The sequence below is a fragment of the Diplotaxodon limnothrissa genome, linkage group LG8 (assembly GCF_057381915.1).
Source record: "Diplotaxodon limnothrissa isolate DT_005_m linkage group LG8, D_limnothrissa_male_GT1.1, whole genome shotgun sequence".
NCBI classification, from domain to species: Eukaryota; Metazoa; Chordata; class Actinopteri; order Cichliformes; family Cichlidae; genus Diplotaxodon; species Diplotaxodon limnothrissa.
The window spans coordinates 2635516-2662574 of NC_140603.1; the positions used below are offsets into that span (position 1 = coordinate 2635516).

At 44.6% G+C, this 27059-nt stretch overlaps 1 protein-coding gene across 1 annotated transcript; it reads left to right on the forward strand.

Annotated features, from left to right (window-relative positions):
• Positions 1–903: 903 nt before the first annotated feature.
• Positions 904–6539, forward strand: hhex (hematopoietically expressed homeobox). The gene is made up of 4 exons (XM_085360320.1): positions 904–1522; positions 5068–5246; positions 5733–5783; positions 5882–6539. Exons 1-4 carry the CDS (start codon positions 1132–1134, stop codon positions 6128–6130), a joined length of 870 nt encoding a protein of 289 aa, XP_085216446.1. The 5' UTR covers positions 904–1131; the 3' UTR covers positions 6131–6539.
• The last annotated feature ends 20520 nt before the right edge of the window (positions 6540–27059 follow it).

Below are 27059 nucleotides of genomic sequence, written 5' to 3' on the forward strand. Positions count from 1 at the left end.
AGAAATGTTATTCACACAAGTGGATCATCGCGCTCTTTGCCTAACTGTCTCACTTCAGCGTGGTGCCAAACCACGGGGAATGTCTTTTTGCATAAAGCAATGATGCCGATCTCTGGCTGGGAGAACCTAAACAGTTTGGACAGCTACCCTCGTGGGCCAATCCGCTGACTTGTGACATGATACTTCCTGGAGCAAAACCAGTGAGAACTATCATTTCAAATCACACTTATCTTATCTTTGAAAGCCCGGCTCTAATGCAAAATCTCCTCAAAGTTACCATTAAATCATCTGAGACTGCTAACAGACAAGGTCACGAAAGCGCTGTACGCTCCTCCTGTGTAACAGTGCATGTGCTCTTATATTTCATTTATGTGAAAACGTATTTCTTATTGTGCCGAGTTACACATATCACTGTGCTAATACATATATGACACAGCAGTATGCAGATACTGCAACAATAAACGGATGTTCACTCATTATTCGGCCATGATCCAGTAATATGATTTTGCATGCAAGTTTTGATTGAGGTGCTTTGGGTAAATGCAAACAGTTTTGAGCTGAGTAGGAGTGTGACTTTTACTCAAACATTATGGGCGGTGTACACTCTTAGGAGTGACCGTGAGGAGGCTGAAGTGTGAGCGGGCCCGTACTTGCATTTTCAGACCCAGCTACTCTCAGCGCCGGCTCTGTTCCATTACATTCGTCTGTTTTCTGATTACCTGTTTGCGTCGCGTCGATTCTTCTGAAACACAATTATCTCCCCTCTCCTGTCATCCGACCACTGTGGAGTTCGTTAAGAACTGCGTGCAAGCCAATCAGAAACGGCCGCCGGCCACCTGCAGGAAGTTGGCCGTCCACTTATCTCCTCCCTCCTTCGGCTGCAGACAGATAACAGCAGCAACAGTTGAACAGAGTGGCAGCTCCGCAGCAACCTGATGGACACTAAAACAGTGTAACGGTCTCCCGAGCAGCTCGGAAACAGGCTCTGGTCGTTGTGTTTCGGGACTGGCTGAGCAGAGGTTAGCGCGGCTCATAAAAAGTTGCTGTGATAGAAAGAGGAAGGCTGCGGGACTAAAGACGCGAAGCTCTCCCCTAGTTTGGATCCAGTGCGCAGCAGCGGTGATCGGCATCATGAGCGTCCCGCTTTACGCACCGACCCCAATTCAGCCGGCACACCCGACCCCCTTCTACATCGAGGACATTCTGGGGAGGACCTCCACCACCACCTCCACATCTCCGTCCTATTCTTCATCGCCAACGTCTTCATCTTCCTGCTCCACTCCGGTCATCCCCACGCCGACTCTCCCGTCTCCCAACTCGTCCTTCAAAAGTTTGATCTCGCCGTACAGAACCCCGATTTATGAACCCACGCCGATCCACCCCGCGCTGTCCCACCACGCTGCGCTGACGGCGACGTACGCCTCGGCGGGGGCTTTCACCGGCTCCTTTTACCCGTTTCACCAGCAACACCACCGCTCCATGGGGGAGTACGCACAGGCGCTGCTCAGGCACGACCCTCTCGGTGAGTTCCATTTCATTTCCATCATTGATATTGGTCTTATCATTTGTTAGCAAACATATCCATTTTCTCCTTTTCTGCTGCCTTGCCGTCAGACAGCCAGCATCACGTTTCTTGTTTTCCTGTGTGGAAATGCGCCAGTTAAACTCAGTTCCTCAAGTCTGCACTGCTGGTTTTATTTCACTGGAAATCAGGACCCTTAAAATAGTTAAGGTCATATATTCACAATTTGCATTGTAAAATGAATAAATCATATATTATTGGACATTATATCGCTCAGTGACAATTTAGGTGAACCTGAAATCTGTTCGCGGCAACATATACACTTGGATGATGTGGCAGTAAGACAACTTTCTGCTCTTTGCATGAAAACTTTAATGTCTTCACAAGCTTCGTTTCAGTCCCAGCGAAACCATTTTTGCATAAGCATCACGCTTGGTCATGCATGTCGAACTCAAGATCATCTACACTTGCACTGCTCCTCTTAAACACACTTTAGAGTCGAGGACACACTTTGTGCGTCTTCGCGAAGCCTTCAGCTCATTTTGGTCTCACAAGAACATTTGTGCACGATGCGCGACCACGCACACATGAGTCACATTGTTATTGTGACAGACGTATTTGGGGCCACAATAGCAGCAGGCATATCCATTCAGTGTGCTGCTGCTGGTGGTGATAGGGAGGTGCATGGCAACCTTGACTCGTTTTCCTGACTCCCATTGTTCTGAAACATCAGAGGACCGAGTCAGCCAGTGACTAAAACATAGCCAGGCCCTAAATCACTTGTTATTTCACTGCTGTGCGTGTGTGTGTGTGCGTCATATACTTTTGAGCACCAAGTAGTTGGGTTATTTTTCTCTAGGGTATTGACTGACCATGAGCTTACCACAAGTCTTTTATTATCATTATTATGATAATAATTATTAGCAGTATTAGTGAAATCGGCTGTGTGAGTATGGAGCCGTGAAAGCTGCTTTACATGATGTTCCCGGGGTGCTTGAAGCCATCACACACGCTGCGCGCCGTGTTAGAGGCCAGAAGTGATGGTCCTCTTAAGTATAGTGTGACAAGCGGACCGTCTGACTGTGTGCTGCTGAACAAGCCGGGCCTTTTTCCGTTCATAGCGGAAGCTGTGAGCCTGTCGATAGGAGTAAATCTGGTTTCAGAAGCTGTTAAATGTTTTCCTGTCTCACCCCGGCCAGCCGCTTCCTCGGGAGCCCGCTGCACGCTGCTGATTATTTTATCGACATCCTCAATACAGACATATTCAGGAAACACTCGGCCTCTGATAGCCCGGGATCCGTTTTTCACATATTGTTGCACTTCCTCTGCCGGGCTCGCGAGGATGTGGCTGACTTTCTTTATGGTTGGCGGCGAGAAGAAAATAAGGCAAACAGAGAGCTAATGGGGACTTATGAGAAAGATAAAGTCCTCCTAACAGCAGCTACAGTCGTGTCCTCCCAACTGAGCTGACCTTTCAGACAGACGACAAACAAGCACGAACTGAGATTGCCCGAGGAGAACAATGATTGGTTTCAGCGCCTACAATCATCTGTAATCATCTCGTATGATATGTCTTGTCGAACAGCGGATTAAAGAAGCTGTGCTCTATAAATACCGCGCACACCTCCTCTGGCTATTTTAAGCAGCCTGCAGTGCGCGCGCTTTCAGGCCCGCTTATGTTCCGATCTCCGTCACTCACAGTTTTATGAAACTGTTATTAACGAGCTATCCCAACCGCCACATCTGTGCATCTATTTACAGCGATCACGTTAATACTCTGATTGGATGAGACTGTCTGCGCGCGCCAACGGCAGAAAGTTACAAAGTAACACAAAGCCAACAAAAACTGTGAGTGCGAAATATTTCAAACAGAAGTGCGCGTGCTTAATTACCACAATTATAACGAGTTAGCGCTTATCATTCCAGTTTCACAGATCTTTATTAGCCGAGCGTAAACGGCACGAACACAAACTTCTCACATATTCAGTGAAAATGTTTCATTTTATGTCATTTCCTTCATTTTCGCCGCAAATTGATTTTTACTCAACCTTTCCTGTAGGCTACTTGTATTTTCGCTCAGTGTCTCTTGGGGCTGGATTGGCTAACTTCCTTAGGAAAAGCGCAGCAATAAGAAGGTCTTTGACAGCAGTTTCGACCACAAACATTCATATTGTGTCAGAGCTGAGCACAGGAGTGTCTGTTGGTGGATGCCATTGCCTATAATCACACCGCAAAGCAGGAAGCACATGAAGCGGATATTTGGCCATAGTTTTCACTGTCACGACCTTCCTGAAAAGACAGCTCGCAGCAGGCTGCAGGCTGCCGTTGTTTGTTCCCGGCCATCACCCGGGGAGGAAAGCAGACAGGACAAAAGCACCTCTGATTGCACCCAGCGGCCTTTCGCTCCAATAAATCTCTTCAACAGCACCGATCCTTTCCCCTCATTAATCCGCAGTAAATTAGGAATTATGTTCATTTCTAATCGAGTTTTAGGGTATAAACTTTGAAAAGCACATCGAGACTTTTGGAGATTTTGAACCTCATTAAAATCAGCACCGGTGTAAAACAACAAACACGTAAAACATCATAATAATCATAATAATAATCATTTGTATTTGTATGAAATCTTTATTTTGAACATGTTAAAATATTATAACAACAACAGAGAAAAAAGAGACAAACAAAACAATAATAATTATAAATAACTTACATTTATTTCACAATGCAGTAGAAAGAAGCGCAAGCTTATTTAATCCCGCACATTTCCCACTATTTAGTAACTAATAGTCTCCACTTTTTCTTCCTGTTTATGCCCTGTCCATCAGAAATTCTTCATTACAGTTTTACATCTGTTACATAATAATAATAATAATAATAATAATAATAATAGTAATAATAGTAATAATAATAATAATAACAATAATAATAATAATAATTATTATTATTATTATTATTAATAATAATAATAATAATAATAATAATAATAATAATAAAAAAATAAATAAATAAATACATAAATCCAAATAATAGTTATCCAATAATTAATCCTGAAAAATAATAAACTCTCAAACTTTTCCACATTGGAGTCCGCAGCTGTCTGGTGACCGGGAGAGGCCACAGAGTCTAAAACACGTCTTCTCTCTGTGACCGAATAGTTCGATTTTTCGATGTCTCTGCACTGCGCATGTCTGCGTATAGGCTGTACCGTCAGCTCCGGAGCTTTTAATGAAAATGTTTGAAATGTGTTGTCTTATATTTTCATGTGGATAAAATTCACTTATCGCAAGAGTTCAAACGCGTATTCACGTTTTTCACGTGAGTGAAAATGCCGTCAGTGGGCCTAATATAACACAGTACAAATGTACCGTGTTTCTGTCGCGTACTAGCGTGTTTTGTTAATTCGTTTCATGTCAGATGGCAGCAGGAAGGTTTATATGCTGTAGCTTCTTTTTCGACAGCGGGCAGGTTTGTCACAGCCAGAAATAAATATTTCGTTTTATTTCATGTATTTCAAACACGGTGCATTCTGGGGGATCTCTCCACAGGGAAGCCTCTGCTGTGGACGCCGTTCATCCAGCGGCCCTTACATAAGAGAAAAGGCGGCCAGGTGCGCTTCTCCAACGACCAGACCATCGAGCTGGAGAAGAAGTTTGAGACGCAGAAGTACCTGTCACCTCCGGAGAGGAAACGCCTGGCCAAGATGCTGCAGCTCAGCGAGAGACAGGTGAGCGGAGCCCGGTCTGGCTCACACACATGTGCCGTAATGGCCTGCAGCTGTTTGGAAGGATCTCCGGAGGATCGGCCGCAATTTTCGATGAAACACTTTTATACATTTATTTATTCCGTTTTTGAAATGTAGCATAACACTAGATTTTGCTACTTTATTACTAGAAAGCTATTTACTGGCTGCCAATGGTTGGAATTTGTAGCGAATTACCGGTGTGTGTGTGTGTGTGTGTGTGTGTGTGTGTGTGTGTGTGTGTGTGTGTGTGTGTGTGTAATATTTGTGCTGCGTGCTGATTTGGTTCAATGTGGCCTTGATCCAAAATGAATTCAAACCGCTTCCACGTGAACAGCGGACAAACCGAATTTTTAATTGACGCCAGAAATCTTACGGACGAGTTTGCGCATAAGAAACATCCTTTCAGAGTTTTAATATTTAAAGAAGGAAGATCATTCATTTCTTTCTTTTTTGAACATTTCCTTTCAGGTTAAAACCTGGTTCCAAAATCGACGTGCGAAGTGGCGAAGACTAAAGCAGGTGAGCAGCGGTGACTGATGTCGCCCTACCTTCCTTTCACTCCTTCATATACAATACACTCGTACCGTCTCCTAATCCACGGGGTTCGCTTTCACCAGGAGAATCCTAAGAGGGAGGTGGAGGATAACAGTTCCAGAGGTAAGAAAGGAGATGAGATGATAGAGGCTGCCGGAATCCAGAACCAGGAGCAGAGGCAGCCAGGCTCGGCCCCCGAGTTGGCGCAAGCGGGACACTGTGTGTCCCGACAGCAGGCCCACACAGAGCTGGACTCTGACGTGTCAGACGACACAGACCAAGAACTGGACATAGAGGACGACGAGGACTTCACACTAAACCCCCAGTTCTGAAACACAGGCTCCATAAAGATCTGCCTCAGACACTGAAGCTCTCATGCGTCGCTGTAACTCCTTCCTCCTCCTCCTCCTCCTCCTCCTCCAGCCTGGTGACTTGCAGATTGACAGACTGGTTCCGGATGTAATACTAAGACAAGTCAGCCCCTCAAACCCGAGTGCCTTTCATCAGAACTGTCTTCTTTGTTGAACCTGTGTACATATGCGTAATTTTGTGTGTGTGTGTGTGTGTGTGTGTGTGTGTGTGTGTGTGTGTGTGTGTGTGAGAGAGAGAGAGAGAGATGTTCTTCAGATGAATAGTATGCCTGTAGATCAGTTTCTCTGTACTGTAGCATATACGTGTTTTTATAGCGTGTTTTTTAGTTCTTTTTGTTTTGTTTTGCGTGTGTGTGTGTCGGCGTGTGTTTTTTATGTGACATTTTATTAAATAATCAATGTAGCGCAAATTCAGTTTTGTTTGATGTCTAATAAACTATTTTCTGACAATCAATCCAAACGTTTCGATGCAGCTCAGCTGGTCTGTGAACTCTTTTCTCTGCTGTCTGAAAATGAAACGTTGTAAATGAAGCATTTCTCGCACATCCAGCAACGCGTGAAAGATCCGCCAAGAAGCAGGAAGAATTATAATCAGTCCAAATAATCACAGAAAACCCAAAACAACAAGAACCGACGCGCTCTGGTCAGGTTCAAACTCACTCATTATTCGGACGTTTAACAGAAGTACATTTAACAAAGAATCAGTGCGAGTAAAAGTGCGACACGTCGTGTCTAAACGCTGAGCTGTAGTGCAGAATGATAGAACAAACTTCATACACACGCCATATTGTGTCTGTTACACATTAAGCCTGAATATATATTTTGCACGTTTATATCCAACGCGGTAGTTTTTTGTGTACCTGCAGATCTGAGACTTTTCTCCTTTTGTTTGTTTATTTTCACATTTTCGGTTAAAGGTTTATCTCATAAAACAGCAGCAGCCACATTACAGGACATTACGATGTGTTAGATGTGTGGCTGTGCTGGTTATAGCCTCTAATTCTTTTACTACAGTGTGGAAATCAGTGGCGTTTAAAACAGAAGAGAAGCAGACTGTAGATGAATGTACCAACACAACACGATAAATATAAAAATAGCGCATTTCAAATCTGACTTGAATAAAAGGAGCCGCCTTCAGTAATATTTTATTAATATTGGTTTAATGTTGCTGTTACATTCATGGAAAATCAGAATTTAAATTTTGAATGTGTTATTATATGTAAAATGCATCCAGACGTGTGGCTTTATAAAACATTGAGCGTCAGGGACAAAAACACTGAAGAACAGCTGAGCTAAAAAGGAAGAGCTGCAAACTTGTGGAGGATCATCAGAGTGTGTAATCACTCAGGGATAATGAATGATAACTGCCTTTACTATCAGTAGTGAATGTGAGGAGGTACATTAGGACTCCCTGTGCTGCATTAAGCTGAATTACAGTCACACTGCTCTGTGTGGTTTTCAAAATAGAGAGCAAGAGAAAATAAACAAAATCTGCAAAAACCCTGAAACCATCGTTCATTTAAAGAAACAGAAAACAAATGTGAAAGTTTAAAACTATCAGGCCTGTGTTTAACACTTGTGGGCCTCTGGGGAGATCTGGGACCAGTTGTTGGACTTTATAGAAGATTCTAGATTAGTCATAGTTTTTATTTCATGATGTGTAAACTGTGTCAGCACTTTCAGCTGAGATTTGTGAGGCGGCGCCAACAAAGCAGCTTTTAATTAGAATTTTTCAAGCAAATACAAATGTTTGATTTGGAAGCTAAAAAGCGATTCGCTGCTCTTCATTCTGCCGTTTCCAGTTTCAGAATCTCTGAGGAATCAAAAGCAGCCAAAGATTATCAAACAGTTTAGTCCTTGTCAATTGTTGTCCCATCACCACATTCAACTTCAAATAGCTTATCGTCAAACTCATGCAAACAGCATGAGTGGGACTTTTTCAGTGAGTAGATTAGGTTAATGATTGAGTGAACCCTCAGAAGCGCGGGGACAGCAGAGAGATAGCAGCAAGGCTGGATTGATAGTCTTACAATACGTTCACAGTACTAGTTCATATAATAGATTACTTAACACCAATCGGGAATTGAAATGAAAACGTGTTCTGGGAAATGTAACTTTTTTCTTAACCCTGTGCGATATTTGGAGGGAGAGGTCATTGCTCTTGTAGCCATACTCGAGCTGCATTACCATTGCTGAGGTTCAACGGCCTCACCGTACAAGACTATACTCAAACCCAGAGCACACTGATTGATCTCAGCTCCTGTATTGTGTAATGGTTCACAAATTGTGCAGGTAAAGTCAACATTTGGACAAATAGCACAAACAGTTGGTGGGTGAAATGTTCAGAAGATAGCTGGCTGATTCCAAAGTGCCCATCTGATCTGGCCAATACACACACACACACACACACACACACACACACACACACACACACACACACACACACACACACACTGCTTGTTTTTGTCCTAACAAGTTATGCAGAATAATAAGATCCGGTGACTGTGATGATAGTTATAATTTGAATCATTTGCAGCTAAAGAGTAGCACCAACAGAACGTTACTGTGACCTGATCATGATCATAAAACATTTGGAAACAACTCTCAGACTCAAACATCACGAGCGATGCACAGACAGGAAGGATACTGATGAGGTGAGCTTTGCTGTCTGAAGGTAACCACGCTGATATTTGGCTGTTTCTCAGATGTGGGACTTTATATCACCTCTTTAACAGGATGAAACAGTCATAGGCAGCAGGACAGCTCACTGACAGTCTATTAGCTGTGTGTGTGTGTGTGTGTGTGTGTGTGTGTGTGTGTGTGTGTGTGTGTGTGTGTGTGTGTGTGTGTGTGTGTGTGTGTGTGTGTGGTATTGGTGACACAAGTTAATGTGTGGTTATATTTGAACGACTGAGGAATGTGTTGACTGTTGACCTTGGCCAAATGGAAGCCATTATCTCGCCCTGCGGAGGCCCCCCTCCTCTACTGAGCTGATAAATTAATGAGAGAAAACAGCACTTACATCAATACTAGTGTCGCCAGCAGCCACAGGGACACAGGTCGGGGGGGCAGAAACTGAGAGATTAATGTCATTGTTCAGTATCACTGTTGAGACAAGGATGGGCAAAGTGAGGGGAAGATGGCGGCAATAGTAATGATAGTACTATCCGATCCAGTTTCTTTCACTTATTGGCCCAGGTCATCAGAGGTCATCAGAGGTCATCAGAGATGCCCAGACCACCTCCTCCAGCTCTTCTTCTGGGGAACACGAGCATTTGCAACCCAGCAGAGACACATGATGTCTGTAGTGTGTCCTGGGTCTGCCTTCAGGTCTTCAGGTTGGACACCCAAAACACTTTACATAGATGTTGTCTGGAGCCTTTTTGAATGCCCACAGCGCCTCAGCTGGCTCCTTCTGAGTGTATGCAGGTGCAGAAGCTTTACTCAGCTCTTTTCAAATGAGTCAGCTCTTCGCCCATCCTCCACCACAGAGGAAAATCTATCAACGGTGAGAAAATCAGGATCAGAGACAATAGATGGAGGGCTGAGGTGAACACCACTCTGAGCCGCGTGCCAGAGAGAATATTGTCACTGAACATGCGCTGAATAGCCCTGAGTATCTGCTGTTTTGGAGAAGCTCAACAGTGCACCAGCCTGGATGAAGCGCTGCACAGGAACCCTCGTTACCAAGCAGCATGAAGTCCTGAAGAAATGCTAGAGAGAAGCAGAGTCACACCGTACAAAAACATTGGTGACAGAGACACTGCAATAAGCTTTGTGTGATGAAATGCAAAGAACACCATCCTGGAAAGAGCAGCAGTCCCTGCCATGCACACCTGGTGAAATGGAAATGCACACGTTGGCCATGTAGTGAAAATGTATGACCCCAACCACGACACAAAGATGCCTGCAGGAGGGATTTGAAGCTCTGGGCTTTGAACAGCAGGAGGTGAACATGTGAAAAGCTGCAGTCTGAAGAGCACCTGGCTACACTCATGCACTCTGGCCACACCCTTCCTGTACCAGAACCAGAAACACCATCCAGAGCTCAGCTCTCCTAGCCTGACAGATGCCTCTCACCACAGGTACACATCTGTAGAGAAACAAACACAGAGACAGATGTTCATGCGTCTGCCTGTGGACACAACTCGTCGAGGCGAAGGACCAAAATGATGAAAGACGTGATCACAAAACTCTCCAGACCTTTTCATTTTAGTTATAAAGCACCAAATCACATTAACGGCTGAGACTGTTGTGGTTCAACCCAAGCTTCTCATGTGTAATATTGCAGTATATTGCAATATTGTAATTATTACAGTATTTTGTTGTCATGCAAAGTACTTTAGCATTTTAAGTGCATCTTTAACAAGAGACTGTGGCACTGGGATGACACCAGACGCCATTTTTACATGAGTACTAACTATTTTTGTGTTTTTTTGCAAAGTTGTAATGCATCTAAATATCAAGACCGCCTTTGGGACAGTTTGTGCGTGCAGCAGCTTTCTTGCAGGGATCATGCATCTAACTACGAGTAACACAACTTTCATCTTTGGTGTCAGCTTATTTTTACGCTCTATGGCAAAGCAGTGCGACTCGTAATGGCCTCTACATTTGCATTGCTGCAGCTTTGTGTGTGCTCTGGCTGGTGTGATGTTGTTGAGTGGGGCACTACTGAGCCCTTCACTCATAGATTGGTGTGCAGACAGGTGTAACACCACCTCCCTGATGGCACAGTGTTACCAGTCCTGCACTGACTCCAGCACCTCTGAGGCAGGTTAATACAAAATAATATCGAGTGAGTTTATCTGCAAAGTGCTTCAGTCTGAAGACTCGAGCAGATTCCAGTGAAATACTGACAGTGTTGTCTATTTCTTGCATACCACAGGTTAAACAAGATTTTACAGTGTTTGAGATCTAATGCTGGTGCATAAGTAACATTTCTAATAGTGCATTACACTTATGTGAAGCTTTACACAGTTTTGACAGAATAGCTGCATGCAGACGGTTTTAAATGTGATGCAGTGATTTATATTTAAATACTATCATAAGTCTGTATGTTAACAGCTAATGGAAACAGAGGATATGCAGTAATTTGCCAAATATACAAACTCTGCTGCATATTTAACTGAAACATTCCTGAAATCCTTGAAACTGATGTGAAGTTATTATAATTTTTTCAAATAACTATGAACAAAATGTGAAACATCATTCGAAACACTCAGAAGGCAGCTTGTTTACTTCCTATGAGAACCACACATGGAATATAAGCTGGGAATATTCAGTCCTATTGTGTGAGTCAGCAGTGCTTCCACATAGTGTTCTTCAACAGCTGTGCCACACAGAGTCAGTGCTGAATGGTTCTTTCACAGCACTTAGTCTGCTCTACACAAGCACTCAGAGCACGTGACAGGACCCCTCGGTGTAACTGCACTGTTGATGCTGTGCATAGCAGATATCTGAACTCAAACCTGGATCGTCTGCTGAACATCATGGTAAATGGTAAATGGTCTGTGTTTATATAGCGCTTTACTAGTCCCTAAGGACCCCAAAGCGCTTCACACTACATCCAGTCATCCACCCACTCACACACATTCACACACTGGTGATGGCAGCTACATTGCAGCCACAGCCACCCTGGGGCGCACTGACAGAGGCGAGGCTGCCGGACACTGGCGCCACCGGGCCCTCTGACCACCACCAGTAGGCAACGGGTGAACGACCGAGACTGTCGGAGCCGGGGCTTGAACAGGCAACCTTCCGATTACAAGGCGAACTCCCAACTCTTGAGCCACGATCGCCCCGGCATCAGCCTACAGTCAAAGCAGAAAAAACAAGCAAGTGGAAACCAAAGTTATCAGTGTTGTAAAGCAGCCGTCCCCAACCTTTTGTGCGCCACAGACCAGTTAATGTCCAACCATATTTTCATGGGCCGGCCTTTAAGGTGTCGCAGATAAATACAACAAAACAAAACCAGTACTGGTACCAAAAGAAGAAGATTTATTCATAACACACAGGAAAAGACCCAGAGAAACGATACGTTTAGTTAACCGTAAAAACAGTAAAGAAATAACAATAAAAAACATACATTTGGGGACTGCTGCTGTAGACCAAGCAAGCCTTAAGTGTTGTTTCACAAACTGTACACGAACTAAGATCCTCTGACTCAGTCCATCTCCTAATGAGGAGCTCTGTAAAGAACACTGTTATCTGTGGGTCAGGAGGGAAGCAGAGGGACTCACTATCTCTTTATAGCTCGAGTCATTTTTGATGAATAAGTAAATATATAAAATCAGTAAACAGCCGCAAAACATATTAAGGCCTTATAAGGACGGTGACAGCGATTTAGTAAGTAACCTATGAATGCAAACTTTTATAGACCCACGCTGTGGAAGACAGCCAAGGACTGATAACTGATAATTCAATGCAGAGTGATGTATAAACACACAGTGAGTAAAAAAGGAGAAGAAGCTCAGACCTATTGCAGCGTAACTAAGGGAGGATTCAGGGTCACCAAAACTGAAGGCTCTGCCTCCCATTCTACTTTTAAATACTCTAGGAACAACAAGTAGGCCTGCAGAGCGAGAGCGAAGTGCTCTAATAGGGTGATATGGTACTACAAGGTCATTAAGATAAGATGGGGCCTGATTATTTAAGACCTTGTATGTGAGGAGCAGGATTTTGAATTTAACAGGGAGCCAATGAAGGGAAGCCGACACAGGAGAAATCTGCTCATGTTGTTACGTTTCTGTACTTTGCAGACTGTAATGATGTGGTGCACAAAATGTTATATCTGACTTTAAATATTGATGCTCTTAATGATCTAATTTGTGATCAACATGTAAACTGTTTCATCACCAGCTTTAGTAATCTCATCATTTCAAATGGACCAATGATATTCTGACTGAAGACCTGCTCATTTGAATGTTATCTGAAGAAACAGGCTGTCTAAGTACCTCATTATGTTTCTTTATCTTAAGATAACAGGCGTCTATAGTTCCTCGTTTGTCAAACCTGGTGTCATTGTTTGCTAATTCAGATCAGCTTTGATAGAAAGGATGAAATTTCATTACCACTCGATTTTATTGTATTTTTTTATGCACAAAAACTCACAAAGACAGAAGAGTCAGAGTGTTTTCTGTGTTTTTACATCCCAGTATTAATGAAGATTTGAAAATGTCGTGCACTTCTTTCCTGGTTTGTGTTTCTCTTCGACGCCCACTCCAGTTTGTGCTTCAGGCATTCTTTCCAAATTCCAGTTTGAGATAACCCTGATGGCATCACTAGGAAAACTGTTGTCACCGGATGAGTATTACCTGATACGATTATGTGTAAAACTGATGGACTTGTCAGTCCTTGCTGACACTACTACACAGAAGTAAAACCAGAGGGCATCACTGTGCATGTCAGCAGTGCTGCAGCCGCACGGTGAACTAACTGCACACGTGTAAAAGCTCTGCAGCACAGCCCTGGCATAGAAATACTGACACCCACATGTGAGCCTTAAAGACTCAGTGACCAAAGCATAGAGATGCACATCCTCAGAAAAGCAGAATAAAGAGGCCGGAGATCAAATTACAGACTCAGGGCGTAACGAGCTGTGCGTTTCTGTCCTCGTGGTGCACACCGGGCTCCTCACAGGGCATCTGTGGCAACGTTTTTCCTTCCATGAAACAATTTTCTATTTATAGTGAAGCAGAGAAGTAAAACTCTGCTGTTAGTGGTTGTTACTGATTTTGTTACCCAAGTGTTCTCATCAAGTTCCTTCTTATCCTTTCCTCCCCCTAACAACAACACACACGCACGCACACACACGCACACACACACGCACACACACACACGCACACAGCACACACACACACACACACACACACACACGCACACGCACACACACGCACACACACACGCACACACGCACACACACACACGCACACAGCACACACAAACGCACACACACACGCACACACACACACACAGCGCACACACACGCACACACACGCACACACACGCGCACACGCGCGCGCACACACACAGCACGCGCACACACACACGCGCACACGCGCACACACGCACGCACACGCGCACGCACACATGCAGTGAGAAACCCAGATGTATGACCGGCTCACTAAATGATCTGATGAGGATGAAACTAGCTCCGATGCTACGACCTTTGTTCTGAGCACCTGGAGTAAACTATGAAGCAGGCCTGTACCGAGTAAGAATGGAAACATTTTAGCAGTTACCACAGTTCATCCTCTTCAGCTGTTAAGCAGGTAGGAAACCTGCAGTGTTGCAGAAAAGGGGGAGTATTTAGCTCCGACTGAAAGGAAATGATCTCGTTCAGTGTCAAAAATCAAAGAGGAGGCGTTCTAATGAGTTCACATCGCTGTCACCTGACAACCACCCAAACACCTCTTTGCCCCCAACTTTTGGGAGAGATGAGAAAACATGTTTCAACATGTTATGTGTCGTGTTACAGATCTTCCCACCTCATCTGGAACAGCTGTGGTACAACATGTAGTCAGCTGCAGTGTGGAGAATAAAACGTCCCAAACAATAGAAATACGTTTAATGCTCCGAGATGTTCGCAGTCCCTCGAGTCACCCTGAATACTGAAAGTATAAGCTCGGCTTTGTTCAGCGCTCCATCTGGTGAGTCAACATTTGAGGCCTGGAGTTGGCCCAGAAACCACTTACTGTCTGTGTGAAAATGACCTACATCAAGACATTAATCCCCCAAACAATAATGCAATAGATAATGCACGAGGGAGGCCATTTGAAGCAGCAGAAGACAGGAGAGGCGACGTGGGGCCGGCTTAGAGATTCATTCCTCTGGCAGCTAAGGAGATATCACTCACTGATTCATGGGTGCACTCAAGTGTACTATTTACTTTTCAATTAGGCCATATCCAAATGGAAGATAGGGAGGTTTTAAAAGTATTCACATGCTAGTTAAACGAGTGCAGGATTTTATGCCTCACCATCCAATTTAGATAGAGTCCATCTGAACGATTAACTGCTCAAACAAGCTGGCTTGGCAGAGCACACACAGATAATAAATAGTTGTGGCCAAAGGCTGCAAACATCCGACTAAATTAAGGTGCTATTAGAACACAAGTGATGTTTCTGGAACCATATAAAAGGAAATCTCTTAAATCTCTTGGGTGAATATTGTGGAAACTAAAGACTTTTAACATCTCGTTGTTGTAATGAGACGTTAAAAACAGGCTTTTATCTTCATTTCTGACTTTCCTAAGAGGAAACTCATTACTGTGACTCGTCACGAGCTGCATAGATTAAACATGCACTAGCTTTTCAGTGTTTTTTAAATAATTTCACAAAGCTTCAGCTTCATCTTCTTGGTGTGTCTGCTTTATTCCCTAACCCCGTTCATCAGTTCGTCACCTTCTGGTTCCTACTGTAACGTGTTCAGCACCTCGTTAGCTTCAGCTTTCAGAGCGCTGGATCAAAACAGCTGGGAATAAACATGCTGAGACCGAGACACAGTCGGATGTCACTATAAGGCAATAACTGTGGTAACCACAGAAATGTTGAGAAAATATTTGCATATTCCTAAAAAACAAAAAGTTTTAATGTGCAAACCTCGACTCAGATTAAAGGTTTAATTAGGATAAATGTAAAAATCTGGGACAGGTAGCGCTGAAAATCAGAAAGTGTCTGTAGCTGCTAAGAATAATTCTGACCCGTTCCCTCTGTCAGACACAAACTCATGCTACCTCTGCAGAGGTGGAAAACACTGCCCTCACTGTGGACACCATCTGCCCGACAAACAGGCTAAACTCAGCCTAACGTGTGGTAATGCTGAGGCCTTTACCACACACACAATCTGACACACACTCTCACAACAACTGATCAAAAACAACCTCTCATATTTATTTTAGGTGATTTCTTATATTTTTTTATATTTTACTTTTTGTGAAGCTGTCCTGTCCTCGAGCATTAGCAAGCAGAACCGTGGTCTGGAAGCGCTGTTGGCTCTATTTGCTTGTCAAGAGCAGCTCTATAAACTGCAGGCTCCTCTTTTTAGCTCTTTTCTATCTACGTAGTCTAACAATACCAGAGCTAATGGGCAGGAAAGGAAAGAGATAAGGAGAAGAAGATGTTAGTCCTTTATTTATCCAGGTAAAAATCTCATTTCCAAGAGAGACATGGCAGCAAAAGTCAAAAACATACGCATCACATAACCACATAACAATTACATGAATAAAAAGTGGAGGTAGAGGAAGATAAGGAAGACAAGAAGATACGTGGAGGTAGAAATAATAGGAAAAAAGATGAAAGTAGAGGACAAAGCACAAATAAAACACATCTGTAACAAAACACACTGAAACAGAGCACAGTGTGAGTGTGTGTGTGAGTGAGTGTGTCCCTCAAAACACTTTCTTTGTTATGTATTTAGTGTGAAAGTTCTTTTTTTTTTCTTTCTTTCTTGGGCACGCTACATGGACTCCAAAAGGCCATCAGGGTGTACACCCCACCCCTGGCGTCGTTGCCCACCTCTCAATTTTAAATACACGTAGACATTGAGGGCTAGCAGGAGGGACCATGCGCTTACCTGCTGCTCTCTGGCAGGTAGCTCCATGCCCTCCTGGGTTTTAATTGCACCTTAGAACACACATGCATCAACACTACATATGAGCGGGTGGAGGGAGGTTTGGAGTCTTCTCTCACCCCCATTCTCTGCGACCTGCTGGAGCGGGGGGGCTAGGAGGAGGAGTTGGCCTTCCACGAGTCGGGGCGGTCTGCTTCTCCCCACCGCAGGGAAAAAGGTAACACCACCTGGGTCTGGGTGCAGTTCCCCCCTCCAGGGGCAAGGGTACCTAGACCCGGTTCGTAGAGTACGCTTGGGGAGTGTGATCGTGTGTACAACGTCTCTTTATGTCTGTCTCCACGTTGGTTGAGTGTGGAGTAAGTGCATATGAGAGCATGAGGGGGGGAATGGATGTTTGTGTCTGTGTGTGCCTGTATGTCTGTGTCTATATGTCAGGTTGGGTGTCAGGCGCCACCTCTCTGGGGACATCTCAGGCCCTCCAAGGTTTGGAGGCCTATCTCCACCCACCACCACTTCCCCTGCCAGTGGCGGACTCCCTCAGACATCGGTGCGTTGGTGGTTCTTTGTGTCCGGGGATGGGCGTCCAGGTACACACCGGCTCACTCCTTGGCGGCCGCTTATCGGGGCCTGGAGCCTGGGGCTCGCTCGGGCCACTTCGGAGGTGGGGTGCCCCCGGCCTCTCGGCCTGGGGCTTGGTCACTCAGGCGCAGCTGGCTGCCGGCGGAGCTCACGGGCGCGTCACTGCAACTCCCCCTGGCTTCTGCTCCGCGGCTGCTGAGTGAGCCCTCATCTGGGACTCTCCTCAGCTCTTTCTGGGACAGTGGCGCGGCTGCCCCTCTGTTGGTCTTCCTTGGTCTCTTGTGTTCTGGGGGCCTCTGGATGTCTGGAGTTTTGATCTCCTCCATACCTGCTTCATGCCCTGGAGGACGGGGCTGCACAATAATATTCAATATTTAGTATTTACTGTCATATTCCCATAGATCATCATGATGTTGTTTATTATGTTGCTCTTTTTTTGCTTGTTTTCTCTTTTTTCTTTCTCAGCAGGTGATCCAGGTGATTGATAGATGTGTTTTTTGTCTGTTTGTTTTGTTGGTTGTTGCCCTTTATCCCCGCCCCTCTTCCCCGCTCTTTTTCTTTCCCCCAGTCACGTCTGTCCCGTGTGTAGCAAGTGAAAATAAAATAAAATAAACAATAAAAGCAAAGGTGAATCAAATAGGCCAATAAGGCAAGGCTGGGATGGTCAATTCGGTAAAGTAAATCCGTTGGGCATCTTTCTTTGCCTTTAGACAAGAATTCTGATGCAAAAGAGCCAAACGGGACAGGCGGGGAAAAAAGAGAAATTTATTTTTAAAGAGTAATATTGAATTCAGTTGTATGTGACAACAGTTTTATTTATATAATGTCAGAGTAACTCTAGTCACCTCGAGGCACTTATACTGTTCTGTAAAGACGCTGCTGTGTTAGAAAGAAACCCCACTATCCCCCTTGAAGACTGAGTCTTTAAGCAGCTGTGGCAGCAGTTCTGCGCCCGATTGTCGTCTCCACTTCAGTGGTAACTTGTTTACTTATTAAGTTCTTGTGAAGTAACTCTAGTTTCCATGACAATCTTCTCCATAGATTTCCTGGAGTTTCCACCATTCCAGCTTTCCTCTGGAGATACCACGTCTAGATAACTCCTGACCTGTTAAGGCTCACTTGGATCATTCCTGCCTGTTTCCTCTGCCTGCTCGCCTTCAGTGCATCTCCTTGGAAATGGGCACTCTCTGTAATGAGTAAGACTCTGTTCCTGTTAACATTGGCTGGCACATGGTGCTCCCTCTCAGTCACTAACAGTACATCTCCACACAGATCCCTGCATAGCTGGAACCACTCACTGTTTGCGTCTGCTCCCTGGGTCCAACTCGAGCCTTGGTATGACAGAGTGATGATGATTTTTAACTGTGCATATAGACATATATGCATTAGGCTGGCCCCAAAATCACAGCCAAACGAATGAATCTTGATGCCCATGCACAGCTTTCTTCTCCCAGGACACGATCCAGCCACAGCTGAAACAACTATGCAGGCACAAAGTACAGAAAGCATAAACCTTAAACAAAAATGAAAACGTTAGACGCATTATTTGAATTCAGTTAAGGAGATTGTTTGCACTGATTTTAGATGAGCTCAAATATCTTTCATGCTCAGCAGAAGAATGTAAAGGGCACAAGAACAACAAACACAATGATTCACTAGCACGAATGTAGAGTAGCAGACAGTCTGGCAAAGACTAGCTGTGTGCGCTGGTCTGACCTACGCCGGCCTAATCACCACCAGGTGCGGACAACAGGTGAGGTGATGATGGCTCCGCCCAGGGGTGGAGCTCACAGCACTGTGGAAAAACACCACCACTCGCCCGGACCATGACGATTGTGAGATTAAAGACTGTTTAATTTCTGACAGCTGGTATCAACAATAATCAGGAGCATCTGGATGTGACAGTGATGCGACAGGAACCTCCCGCAAATCTCTTCAGTGAGGTCGATAAGACGCATCAGGAGAGTATCTGGACTACCATAAAAAGACAAACAGATGCCAGCACGCCGCCCGTCCGTGTGTCCTAACCTTTGGTCTCGCTGGCACTGAATGCTAGCATAAGAGATCAGATTTCTTCAATGTAAGCTTCAGTGTATTGCTGTGTTACACAAATCTTGTGAGTGTATGTTAATGTAAAATTCAATTTTATATTCATGTTTTGAGATTAAATTTTTTTTAATTCATGTTTATTCATACAGCACCAAATCCCAACAACTGTAAGGTCGACCCTTCAATAACACATACAGAGACAAACCCAACAATCATGTGACCCCCTGTGAGCAGCACTTTGGCAACAGTGGGAAGGAAAAACTCCCTTTTAACAGGAAGAAACCTCCGGCAGAACCAGGCTCAGGGAGGGGCGGGGCCATCTGCTGTGATTGGTTGGGGTGAGAGAAGGAAGACAGGATAAAGACATGCTGTGGACGAGCATTTAAAGGTAAATTTTAAAGGTTATTTCAAGGTAAACTGGGCCCTGTCATCACTTTAATGTAAGGAGCTGAAAGGGGCCCAGTTTGAACATGTCCCAACCCTCTGTAGCAAGTACATAAATAACTGAACTCTCAGTATGCATGCACATTTCTGTAAGGGTATGTGTGAAAAGGATAAACACATGTATGCATGTTTACAGTGCTGAAGCAGCTTATCGTCATCTCATACACACACATGTAAATGATCAAGTTATGAGCTTTTATTGATCTGCTGCTGGTTGTTTTATGACATGCTCTCATTCCAATCCCACTATTGATTTTCACTCCCTGTGCAAACAGTAGGCCCCCTCATAAAACTTCCTCAGTCGACAGAAATGAGTAGGTAAAAGTGTGTGACACACACACACACACACACACACACACACACACACACACACACACACACACACACACCTGCATGTGTGTGTTTGGGCTTAGTGATATGGAGGTAATCTCAGATATCGTGTTGGGATGCGTCTCTTTCTACTGACATGTGGAAACCTTAACAAGCAGCAATATGCGTGTTTGCTTTGTTTATTACTGAGCCCGATCACACTGTCAGGTCATAGCTTTGCTGCCTAGAGCAAAACTAAAGTGCTGCTCGTGCAGTAGTCTGTGGAGTCTCTAGTAGATGGATGGGAACTACAACTGTTTGATAGGCTAACAATAGTTTCAAAATCAGTCCTGTGCCAGCTGCCATCAGCTCAAAGCCTCCACGAACACGGGCAGTACTTTTAAATTCTACCTTCCTGTAAGTGGCAGCATGCATACACAATGCAGAGCTGTGGGAACTACAAAAGAATACATGTGACTAAAATGTGAACATGCAAGAAGAGCAGAAACAGAGAAGGTGGATAAGTTGAAATACCTGGTGTCAGCCACCTGAAACTGTGGACAGGGGGGATGGGAAGGTTTATAAGATGGTGTGGAGACCCTACTGGGAGTGAGCAGGACGTCATAGCATGATGGGAACGTCCCAACTGTAACTTCACTGCTGTAACTCTGCAGTTGTTGCCCTCAGAAAATGTGCACCGGCTGTACCAGCCAGCCTCTCCTGGCAATGCCCCGAAGCCTCCTCCCCACCTCTCTCCTGCAGCTGAGACACAAACACACCCCACTGCCACAATGAGGGACAGCTCAGGCTGAGTGATTTGGAGAAAAGGTTGGAGAGGCAGGGCTGAGACAGGGTGGACACCCGACAAAGAATGTTGAAGACAGGCAGGAGGAGGAGAGGAAGACCTCAGAAAAGATTCATGGATGAAGTGAAGGAGGGCATCCATATGGTTCGTGTGACAGAGGAAGATGCTGGGAAAAGGGTGAGATGGAAGCAGATGATCCACTGTGAAAAAATAAAGACAAACCTTTATTTTTTCCGTCCCACTAACGAGAATGGGAGGAGCCCCAGCTTCATAACCACGGTGACGTTTCTGCAGTGTACAGCGACTATGCTGCTGTTTGGATTTGCCTTATTTACATCCCATCAGTGAAGACAGTGCATATTAAGTCACGCAAGCTCAAAGTCGTTAGAGACACGTACATGTATTGCTGTTGGCCTTTCCTTTTAATGTGGCCCTCAGGAAACTATTGCTGTGCTGATGTTTCCAGCTATAATGCGACTGGCCAGAACAATGCTGTGTTAATTTGTTTGGTTTCCGGCAAAGGACTGTGAAAACAGTGATGGCCACACAGACAGGAAGGGACATTAATAGATGAAGGAATGCTGGGAGGGAAGGTGGGACTTTGGCTGGGATATGTCCAGCACAAAGGAGGATGTTTGATAAGGAAAGAGGTTAAAAGACAGAAAGCTGGTAACAGATTGTTAAAGAATGAACAGTTAAAGAGCGTCTTTAAAAGAAGGAACATTGTGTTAGGCACTGGAGGAAGAATGGCACAGAAGACAAAGAAAGAAAAGAAGGAACCACTTCCATGAAAGTCACTCAGGTTTGAAATGCAACATCCTTCCATGTTTCACGTTCTGTAGTACAGACAGACGCTGGACACAGACCTGCACTGTCGGGAAGATTCACTTTGACCTGAACCAGGTTCAAATATGCTCTCCACATTTTAAACCTTTCAAACTTCTTCCAAATAATAATTCACATTGCTCCTATTTTTCTTCATATTTGGTATTTTATTGTTTAGCTGTTTTCGTTTCTATGTTCAGCATGCCACGGCAGACAAAGTTCTCTATGCAAGGTCAGAAACGAGGTCTCCCTTAGCCCCAGTGCATTCTTGCTATCCATGGAAAGTGGATAGCAAGCAAGACAATGGGGGTCACAGGATGTGAGTTTTCTCACTTCCTCCCAGTCAGTGGGTAAAAGAAAGAATGCAGAGAGCTAAAAGGATAAAGAGGAAGCAGAGTGGTCTTGGCTAAAAGTTGATTTGACGCCGTTTAGCCGTTTATAAAAAAGGAGCCCGTCGTGCTCTGGAGCACAGGCGTGTCATCCTTTCCACACTGCAGCAGCACCTTGGGAAGGCTCCTGTGACACAGCCACAGCGACCTCACACAGTTATTTGGATCCTCCAGGGCAACATTTTGGTTTTTGCATGTGTGGATTGGAGGGTTTGTACCTGATGATAATTTCATTTCACCTGCAGGAATATATTTCATTGGCCGTGTGTTCAGTACTGTACATTGGTATGAATGGGAGCATTTAACTGATGCCAAGTGTTGAGTCTGCACAATAAAGGGCGGGCTTCAATGAATGTGAAGACTTTCATAGCGACAGTGTGATTGTTGTGTCTGTATTGATGATGTTAATTTCTCCATGATTTGACGGGTCATGTGTTTCTCCTGCTTTACTACAAAATGTTCTTCAGCTTAGTTTGGAAACTTGTGATCAACACGGCTGAGCCTTTGCCTCGGGGTAAAAAGAGTCAGCTGAAATGATATTCTACTGAAGTCTGTGGTGATTCAGCCTGAACGATTCTTACACACTACAACAGGTCCTCCCAACTAGTTTGCGTTTGAAAGTAGCGTCGGTAAAGGTAAATATGTGTGGATTTTCCATCAGTGTTAGTTTCAGGTCACTGTCTGCATGACTCAAAGTTTGAAGCACCGTTGCATGTAAGCTTTCATTTTATCAAATCACTGAGCAGTCTTTGTCTTTAAAAACAAGCTCTCGTCTTCCTCTGCTTTCTGGCATCTTTCTCCATCTCTGATTGAAATGAACTTGCGCCCTCTCCTCCCCTGGAAGCACAGAGCTGGACCGTGAGCTGGCAGACGCACACAAACAGAAGCGTCTGAAATTACCTGCCACATTTTTATTGCCTTTATGCTCCTTTTCTGTAGCGCTAGCTAGATACTGATACCCATTTAAATCACCGAGTTCATAAATGATGTGTTTCTGTGTCTCTTCATGTGCAACAGTGACCTCCCTCCATTTACATTCAGCTCGCAGGGACAGGAAGTGACATCACATGAATGCTTTATTCTGAAGTAAAAAACATGTTATGAATAAAAGTGAAAAGGTGCCAGAAAAATAAATACTGCAATAAAGTACAGACACATACTTGGAAAATTGCATTTGTACCGTCAAAAGTCTTTGTACTCTGTCACTTCCCATCTCTGGACCTCGGCGTATAAATGTGGCACAAACAGGGAACGATTTCCACGCAGGCCCTTCAGCTGTCGCTCTCAGGGCCTCCTGTCCCGTCTTCCTCCCCTCAAAGTCAGGCTGGATGATCTGAGTGGGAAGTCCAGGTTCAGGGTGTGTTCCAACTGACGTTTCTGAGTCAAATTTGGAATTTACAACTTTAGACATTAAATGAATGCAGCAATGTCCCTGTCCTTGTCTTTATTGTGCAAGAACCTGAGATGTTCCTGCATTGCTCTGTCTGCTACCTGTGGTGGGCTTTAGTTGTCCTGTTCCATTATATCTTTGATTTTTATTATTTTGGTGAAGCTTCTGGAGTTTGCAATCAAATCTCCATTTTGTGTGGTCTGTTTGGGGGCCACCACTCCACACACTTGTCTGAAAGACGTACCTGCATATACATGCACACGTCCTGCCTCAGATTGAATGAACTCTTGTGATAAATGTGAAACAGTCGACTTAAACAGCAGATTTAATCGTTTGTGTTCTTGGACCCGTGCATGTCGCTGAGTTCTCTACATTCTGCAGTGTAAAGTCAGGCCAGTCCCCTGGGTGCCATCACTATCAGTAACAGCACATGTTCGTCGACTCAAAAACAAACTAGACCACACACAGGTCTGCAGGGAGAACGGCCGCACTGCTTTACTGAACACTGGATGTGTGCGCCTCTCTTTCACTTCCCCATTTGAAATGAAAGCCAAGCCAATTTCACAAGACTAACAGACTAACATTCACATTATCAAACAGACACACACTCACAAGGTTCAGCGAGCGTACGTTTCTGATCGAGTCTGTGTGTTTCTATGATGATGTTTGCTAGTTCACCTTACATGCATTAATGTAATAACGTGGTTAGCCTACTCAACGTAAATTACACACGAACAACATTAAGCTACTCACGCAGAGAAGAACGGCTGCTGCTGCATCATCATCCTCATCATTTCTGCTACACTGGCAGGGCTAGGGGCCAGGACTCTCCTCTTCGTGTTTTTGGGGGATGTTGCTAACTCCGGGTCCGATAACAGGCACCACACCCGCAGTAGATGTGCTCGGTGTGAGGTCTCGCAGCAAGCTATCAAATACGGCGCATTTCTGGGCTTTTAAAAAAACGCTATGCGTCGCCAGGTGTTTCATCGGATTCTTGGTGTTACCTCCTTTGACAGCATCACAGTATCAGCTTAAAGCACTTGTTGCTGCTGAGTTTGCATCTTTTGCTGTGAAGTACAGCCAGACTTTTGACCGCTTCGCCTTGGACATTTTTAATCTGTAGCTCTGCTCTAAAAGAACGTACGTACCTGGCCCCGCCTACTATCCTCGGAAACGTAAAATGATTGGCTAGAATCTAAAGTGTATCACAGCTCAGGGAAAAAAAAGCACCGAAATGTGCGCTGCTTTTCAGTCTGGTTACTACCGTTTATGTCAGAACCGGTGCCATCATGGCACCGGATACCGGTACCCATCCCTACTCCTTACTCCTTCGAGACACAGATCAAAGTTCAGAAGTCACAGCAGGAACTCCCGTGACAGGAGAATGAAGCTCTGCAGGTGGTGTCCACCTTAGCTGCTTATGTTTGCTGCGGTCCTCATGCTAATCATGGGCACACACCTACAACTAGCATACAGCATCAGGTTTGCATGCCGACCGGACAATATACAGACCTTTTCATAAAAGGAAGGAAACAGAGACATGAAAGAAAAACAAAGTGTGAACCCAAAAACAGACTCATTAGGCAACGACTTTAATTATATAGTAGTGATGTTATAGGCAGGGAGTGTAACAGGGACGAAATCCCCTCGAACATACAGACGATTAATTAATTTGATTAATTAAACACAAGACTTCAAGGTGGGTATTTTCTTGGGAGAGTGGAAGGGTGTTAGCTTACTCGGATTATCGGATGGAAGAGTTTTCGGAGGTGTGTCAGTGAGTGTCACAAAACACGAGACTCAAGACGTCCAACCTTTCCTATCTTGATCTCTGGTAGAAGCATGAGCAGCAGCAGGAGTCGGCAGGTAAATGTTCAGCAGGTGACGTGATGGTGGACGAGACCAGCATCAGCGAGACGGTAACAGTGAATGCTGATTGGTGGGAGGGTGGACTGGAGACACAAAACACAACATTAACACAAGACGTAACAAGACCAGAGAAACAGTGTCAGGCTCAGCGTGAGGTAGCAGACAGTCTAGCAGAGACTGGTCTCAGATACAGGCCAGGTGAGTGCTGGCGTGAAGCGAGGTGAGGACAGGTGGAACCGAAACTCCACCCACAGCTCCTGAGAAGGTGGGACCTGGACTCAGGAGCAGGAATGGAAAGACATGCCAAAAACCAGACACTCGGCCTGGACCATGACTGATTTATTTTATGGAGGGTCATCAATTTGCAAATTGTGAACAGATTTTTATGAGCTGTGATTTTTACTTTCCACGATAATTAGCACAACAAAACACAACTTTCATGTGGACTGACGCTGTGTTTGGAGACCTGGAATGTAAATGTGCCTGTGTCTAAGACACTTTTGGTCAACGTTTGTGGTTTAAATGTGCGCTAAATGAAATAGACAAAAATAAAATCAACACAAAAGGTTCCCTCGTTTGTCATTTCCAAAAGAAGTAATTTATCTAAACATGAGTCCGTGGGTCTACAAACTGAACTGAGGAAAGAAACAAAGTTTCAGGCTGTTGAGGAGCTTTTAATCAGCAAAACAGAAACGTCTGTTTCATTTGCACGTCATCATTTCACTGTAAACTTGGTTTGAAATGCTCAAATAAAACTGGCAGTGAAATTACATGTCAGCATTCTTCAATGGGCTGAAAATCCTCGAGACCCTTGAAGTCTTGTGCCTACACAAGTCAGAGAGAAAGACCATTATCTTTGTTTGACTTCCTCTTCTTAGTGTCTGATAAATCTGCGTGGCAGGATGAGCGTGACCTCTTCTTTCAGAGAAACAGAGGTGAAGAAGAGTCCACAGCCGAGCAGACAGACAGACTACACTGCAAACAATCACAAGTCTGCAGGGACCTGTGGTTCAGCTGCACACTGCAGGCCTACTGAGTAAAAGTAACTAAGTAACTTTTACTTACTCCAAAACATGGTCAGCCAACTCAGCTAGACAAGCTGACAGAGCTTTATTGGCCATAAAACATTATTTTTTCCAAAAAAGAGAGACTCTATCTGTCAGTGTTTTAAAGTATCCTCCCGAACGTTTGCACTGTGTAGCAACGCAAACACTGATCGGACGGCCAGTTTTTGGAACGAGAAAACGAACAAGAAGCAGTTTCAACCTGCACACTCGAAGGAGACAGGAGAGCCACCTGACAGCCTCTGAGTGGTTTGTGTCTACTGAGCAATCATCGTACACTTCTGTGTTAGTTTAAGTAGTGAACGTGACTGAGTACACTAAACATGCAGAGACACACTCACAGAGCCATCAGAGCCCTTTGTCTGAATGACAAGAGCTCTTTACCAACACACACACACATGTATATGTAGCTGGGCGAGTGGCTCCAGCAGATCCCAGGAACAACATCGGAGATCTCTGCCCAGAAGAGCGCAGTCCTGGGAACAGCAAAGATACAGCGCAGGACCCTGAAGCAAGGGATTTTCTTTATATATCCAAGACTGAAAAACGCTCCTTGCTCAAAGATGCTGCCTCCTCACAACCTGCAACCACAAAATCT

Bases quoted from the DNA above. Each gene is read 5' to 3' on its own strand.
- hhex (XM_085360320.1), top strand. From the start codon at position 1,132: ATGAGCGTCCCGCTTTACGCACCGACCCCAATTCAGCCGGCACACCCG. The intron at 5,247-5,732 runs GTGAGCGGAGCC...ATTTCCTTTCAG, and splicing joins TGCAGCTCAGCGAGAGACAG to GTTAAAACCTGGTTCCAAAA. The intron at 5,784-5,881 runs GTGAGCAGCGGT...CGCTTTCACCAG, and splicing joins AGTGGCGAAGACTAAAGCAG to GAGAATCCTAAGAGGGAGGT.